This window comes from Suricata suricatta, chromosome 12, assembly GCF_006229205.1.
Source record: "Suricata suricatta isolate VVHF042 chromosome 12, meerkat_22Aug2017_6uvM2_HiC, whole genome shotgun sequence".
Taxonomy (NCBI): domain Eukaryota; kingdom Metazoa; phylum Chordata; class Mammalia; order Carnivora; family Herpestidae; genus Suricata; species Suricata suricatta.
The window spans coordinates 9635033-9641350 of NC_043711.1; the positions used below are offsets into that span (position 1 = coordinate 9635033).

At 55.3% G+C, this 6318-nt stretch overlaps 1 protein-coding gene across 1 annotated transcript in view; it reads right to left on the reverse strand.

Moving 5' to 3' along the window:
• Positions 1-6318, reverse strand: part of GIPC1 (GIPC PDZ domain containing family member 1) — an 8964-nt gene extending 2646 nt beyond the window's left edge. Inside the window, exons 1-4 of the mRNA XM_029917546.1 lie at positions 6292-6318; positions 4066-4120; positions 2264-2351; positions 4-366 (exon numbers count right to left, since the gene is read on the reverse strand). Coding sequence (XP_029773406.1) covers positions 4-332 — 329 coding nt within the window. The 5' untranslated portion in view covers positions 333-366; positions 2264-2351; positions 4066-4120; positions 6292-6318. The remainder of the gene's footprint in view (positions 1-3; positions 367-2263; positions 2352-4065; positions 4121-6291) is intronic.

Sequence of the window (6318 nt, forward strand, 5' to 3'; positions counted from 1 at the left end):
GGCCCCCCATCAGGGACCCTGGTGCCCAGTCCCCCAGTGGGTACCTCGGCAGCGGGCAGCCGGAAGGCCTCGGCGATCTTGCCATACAGCTCCTTGACGTTGGTGAAGCCCTCGATGCGGCCAGTGGGACTGCCGTGGGCCAGCTGGGTGTGGAACACGAGGCGGGGCCGCAGGGCCGGGGGAGGGGGGGGCAAGCCCATGTGGGGCCCCCCTGCCCCACCCCCACCCAGGGGCCCCGGCTCCCCCACGCCCAGCCCCCCACGGCCTGGCTCGGCCTCCTCATTTTCCACCAGAGGGGGCGCCTTTTTCCGCCGCCCCAGTCCCAGCGGCATGAGCAGTGAGAAGAAGGGGGCGCACTCAGGACACCTGCAGGGCAGGGAAAGTGGGCTCAGGGCCTGGGCAGAGGCCTCGGGCCACCTCTCCCACGCGATTAGCACGCTATTGACCCAGTGAGCAGACTGGCCTTGGGTCAAAACCCAGTGCCCGCGTTTATGTACTCGTAGAAGTAATAGCGGCAGCTGGTATCTACTAGGACCCTGTGCAGGGAGCTCTGTGACCTTCCTTAATCCTCACACCACATCGTGATGTGGGGGCCATATTTTGCTACGAACATGCCCATTTAACAGACGAGAAAATGGATGCTCAAAGCAGTTAAGTTTCTTTTTATGTATTTATTATTCTTTTTTAAGTAGGCTTCACGCCCAGCGCGGAGCCCAATGCGGGGCTTGAGCCCATGACCGGGAGATCAAGACCCAAGCCGAAATCAAGAGTCAGATGCTTAACTGACTGAGCCACCCAGGCGCCCCAAGTTTCTCTCTATGTTTCTATCGGTTGCAGTCACTAGTGCTGTGCGCAAAAAAATTTCTGACTCTCCCTTCAAAGGGCACAGACAGATGACATTTAACTGACCTCCCTGTGACTGGGCAGGCATATGACTAGTCCTGGCCAATGAGTTGTGAGATGGGGTGACACGGGACATTTCTGGGCTGAAGCATTTCAATACTAGGGCCAGAGCCTCTGGGGGTCAGTATCCCCCAGGCAGGGTGGCCGGCCACACTTGGCTGGGTGGCAACTCCATCAGCCTGGGCCTGAGTGGCTACAATGAATGGAACCCCCTGCTGAGACCCAGAAGGACCAAAAAACAAAACAAAACACCTTTGTGGAATTCAGGCACTAAGATTTTGGGGGTTGTTTGCTACTGTAGCAAAACGTGTCCTGATGTACTTTTTTTTTCTTTCCCCTACCCCTATTCTTTCTGTTTCTTTCTCCCTTCCTCCTTTCAAACAAGTATTTTTCGCATACTTACTAGATTCCAGGCACCAGTTTAGATCCTGCCTTCAGTAAGACAAGCAAGGGCCCTGACTGGGGCCACCGTGTGCAGTTACACAGGTTGTTCACTGTGCAAAAGCACCAGACCGAGGTGGGACGTGGGACTGAAACTCCGCCTGTGCTCTGGCTGGTCGAGCTACATGCCAAGCTGATGTGTCTGCTGCAGGAAGGGCTGCCTCTTTCTAATTCTCTCCTAGGTTCTGTTCCTGCTGCCCCAAATCACACGGCCCAGAGCAGAAGACGCACAGTGAGCAAGCAAATGTGTAAAAGTCTAAAGTAACTTCTAAGAGGGCTATGAGGACAATACAAGACGAGTTTTTCTACAGACAAAGTCAAGGAGGGCCTCTGAGCAGGTGAAGCTGAACTTGAGACCCGAATGAAAGGAAGAAGTCTCCAAATAATGATGTGAGGCAAGGCAGCTCCAGGCAAAGGGAACGGCCAGTGCAAAGGCCCTGAGATGGAGGACATGCTTGGCATGGTTTTGAGGAACAGCAAGGGGGCCTCTACGGTTGGGACAGAGTGCTACAGGGGACAGCAGGAGGGGGTGAGGGCAGGGAAAGAGAGGGCAGAGCGGGCAGGGCCTTGAGGGCCCAGGCAGGACTTAGGTGACTTCCGGCTCCCTCCCTTCATTTTTTTAATTAAAAAAAAAAATTTTTTTAATGTTTATTTCTGAGAGACAGAGAGAGACAGAGCATGCGTGGGGGAGGGGCAGAGAGAGAGGGAGACACAGAATCGGGGCTCAAACTTATGGACCACGAGATCATGACCTGAAGTCGGACACTCAGCCAACTGAGCCACCCAGGTGCCACCCGCTCCCTCCCTTCAATCTGGCCACCCCAGAGTCCTCCAAGCCCAGGGAGCTGCACCCACATTCATTCATCTGCTCTCCGCCACCTCCTGGAGGGACACCTGGTCCGGCCCCATTATCTCTCACCTACGCTAGTGCAGCTGCCTCCTCTGAGTCTCCTGGTTCCTGCCCTCGCCCTCCACAGTCTCCCGTCCACACAGCAGCCGGAATGATCCTGTAAAACACAAGTCACGTCTCACATCTCCTTCGACCCCTCCCGGGGCTCCCACCTCATTCAGAGTAAAAGTCAGTGTCCCCCCCCCCACCCGACCCTCATGCCCCCAAACACCTGCCCCTGGTCACCTCCCTGCCCTCTCCTTCCCCCCCTTGCTCATTCCTCCCAGGCACGCGGGCCTGGTCCCTGCCCCTCTGACACACCAGGCACAACTGAGCCTCCATGCTTTTGCACTTGACTGTGCCCTGTGGCCCCCACACAGCCACTGTCACACCTCTTTCAGGTGGGATATACGTCTCACTCACTGGTCCTGTTCGGTGTTTTCGGAAAGGGCAAGGGATTCGGGCTGCCTGGCGCTTCCCTATTTTCTTAGCACAGAGAACAGGGCCGGGGTGTAGCAGGTGCTCAGCACGTATTTGCTGAATGAAGGGACAGATGAAGGACTGATTCCAATATTCTTTTGCCCACTGGTCCCCGGGCCGGGCTCTGGGGAGACAAAGGGGCCCTGGGCTGTAGTCCCTGTCCTCAAGGCGGTACTGTCTCCCCAGCAAAAGTGCAAGCCCGACCTCCGTGATCCTCAGCCCCCCTTCCCAGCAGAGCGCTGAGTACAGGGTAGGTGCTCCATCGAGTCAGACAGAAACGGCGTCTCCCTCCGCTGTCATGGCGGTTTCTTATCCCTTCCTAATCAGCGATCCTGGACAACTGTTAATACATTAACTGGTTGGATTTGTGCTTGTGCAAAGTGCCCGTCTAAGTCTTTGCCCATTTTTAAAAATTGCCTTCAGTTTGTTTTTTATTGTGATGCCTATCTTTTTTCTTCTTGATTTGTGGGAACTCTTTAGACATACAAGTGACTAGTTTTTTTTTTTTCTTTTAATGTTTTTGTTTATTTTTGAAAGAGAGAGACAGAGCATGAGCAAGGCAGGGGTACAGAGAGAGGGAGACATGGAAACAGAAGCAGGCTCCAGGCTGTCAGCACAGAGCCCAATGCGGGGCTCGAACTCACCAGCTGTGAGATCAAGACCTGAGCCGAAGTTGGAGGCTTAACTGACTGAGCCCCCCAGGCACCCCAAGGGACTAGTCTTCTATTGGATATTTGTCTCTCTATCCGTAGCACATATTGCATAAGGCATTCACAGAATATTTGACAAAAAATAAATTCTGACCGAATCAATACTGCTGCCTCAGAGTATTAGGGTATTTCATCACACTCAGTGATGCTTAAACACACAAACAAAACCACGCACAATCCTCATCATCACCTCCCCTGGTTCTCCTGCTTCTCCTCATACATCTTTAGCAGGATGCCGAAAACCAGCGTCTGGAACCTGGCTTTTCCACTTACTGGCTGTGTGACCTTGGGCAAGTGTCTTAACTTCTCTGAGCTCCACGGAAATGCATGTGCCTGGCACACAATAAGGGTTCCATTCGGGGTGATTTTTTTTTTTTTTACTACTATTTCCATCTGTAACCTCTTTCAGTCAATTGATAAGATTCAAACTTCCTCCTTGTCCCAGGGCCCCCCACATCTGGATCACCAATTCCCAACCTCCTCCCTCGGCCTACATTTGCTGTCTTGGTTCAGGCTAGTTTCCACGGCCTCACCTGTGAGGAGGGAATGACGGTGGTGAAGAAAGTGAGGGCTTAATGAATTTGCCTTCCAGGCTAGAAGAGGCAGGATGGCCTGGGTTCAAAGCCCACCCCTGCCACTTACCAGCTGTGTGGCCGTGGACAAGTCACTTCATGTGATGGGGCCTCAGTTCTCTCATCTGAAAAACGGGCAGAATTCCTGTCTCTCAAGGTGCTTACAGGAATCCAAAGAGATCGTGCATACAACCTGATTAGCATTAGCAAGCATTTTGCCTGACATTCAATTTAAGGAGACTGTTACGATTGTCATTATCATTATTGCCTCCTCCCCTTCACCTGCCCAGGAAAGTCCCAATCTTCTCCGCCTGCCAAGGCTTAGTCTAAGCCACCTCCTCCAGGCAGCCTCCCTGGCTTGCCTCAGCCTGTAGGAACTGCCCCTGTGATCCAGACAGCTCAGGCCCATGAACTTAATTACATGCTGCCCTGGCAGAACTCTTGTCTTCCAGTCTTAGGCTGCTATTTAACTTCGTGTCTCTATTTTAAAATGTAAACTGAATCACGTCACTCTCCAGCTGCAACTTTTACAAGTTTCCCACCTTACAGGGGGAAAGCTCTAGACTCCTTAATATGAGGCACCAAGGGCCCCAGCCACACTCTTCCAGACTCCATCTAGCCTCAGGGCCTTTGCCCTGGCCCCCTGCCTGATCTTCCCAGGGCTCCCGTCTTTTTATCATTTAGACCCTGTCTCCAAAGTCACCTCCTCCAAGAGGACCCCCTCCCACCTTGCCCAACAGATTCTACCGTGCCCCCCCGCATCATGTTTTATTCATGGCACTTTTATTCACAGCATAGAGCACTTCAACCGTCTGCGGGGATCTTCTCTGCTTGTTAACTTGTTTGTGTCCACAGCGCCCACAGAGCAGGGAGCCTTGTCTTGTCCACGGTTGTGTTCTCTGAACCACGAACAGCGCCTGGCACTTGGTTGCTGCTCAGTAAGTGTTTGTAGGATGAGTGAATGTGCCTTATGGCCTCATTCCCACCTCTCTGAGCCCTCCTATCCTCAGAACGTGCCTGCCGCGGCATTGCTGACCGCCACCCCCTCCCCACGCTCCCAGTCTCCCCTCGAACCTGAACACAGGGATGCAGGAAAAGCTAGTCTGCTGGGGCGCCAAGCGCATTGGCTGGAATCCCAGCATCCCCGCCCTCTCTTCGCTGGGAAGGGCCTGAAACTTAGCACCCCCGCCGCCACGCCGATTGCAGTGGGGGCAGCGGGAAGGAGGGAAGGGGGGTTCCTGGGAGCTGACATAAGCTGGGGGCGGCGGGGGTGGGGGACACCACACCCAGCCTCCCCTTCTCAGTAGGATATTGCTTCGGAGAGGAGGAGGGCGGGAGGCCTCTGATTCAGTCTTGAAAAACCGGCTCCCGGGTGTTTCCGGGGAGAACGCCTACTGCCCAAGGCCTCAACCCAGGCTTCCCTGCCTCCGGGCCCCTGTCTCCCCTGCAGATGTCACTCTCTTCTTTGGACCTTGGTATTCAGGCCTTGCCTTTCCAGCTCGGGGGAGGCAAAGTGGGGCTGATGTCTTGTGACCTCATAGGGAGAAAGCAAAGACCAGCAGGTGTGGCCACATGTGTGTATGGTTAGGGGCTGGGGACACCAACAAGCAGAGAGGCTGGTCAGGAACACTTGAGCCGTGGAGCACTGGGCCACGGAGCCACGGAGCCAGGTGGTCTAGTGGCTGAGACTCCAGATCTGGACTCTGAAGCACAGGTTCAAGTTCCAGATCTGCCACTTACAATCTAGCTGTGTCACCTTGGGTAAGTCACTCTCCCTCTCTGGGTCTGCTCCTTCATCTCTAGAAGAAGGAAGAGCACCTTCCATGAGGTGTTTAGACTCACTGCTATGCATGGTAAATACCTGACACGGAAACGTTCAGTAAGTGCTAGCCGGGGTGACTTTTTCATTACTATTGTGGGGACCTCGGTCCTCCCCAGGTTCCTCTAGGCCCTGGAGGATGGGGACGAGGCCATCTCCAGGGAGATGCCCAGGCAGGGCTCAGAAATACCTACCCTGCGGGGACGGGGACTGTCCTGAGGAGTGCAGGGGGCAGGGTGGGCTGTCGACCCCGTTGGGGAGCCGGAAGCGACAGACCCTGCCCCCAGCGGAAAGACAGGCGCCTCTCTGGGAAGGGGCCTCGGGCATCCAGGCGCCCAACCTAGACTTCCAGCCGTGTCCACGGGGTCGGCCCCACCCCGCTCGATCGGCCGGATCCTCGCGGATCTGCGACCCCGCAGGATCGCGCCGGGGTCCCCGGAGCGGCCACGCCGCGCCCCGCCCGCGGGGGGCACTCACCTGCGCCGTCGCCGCCACCCTGCGCGC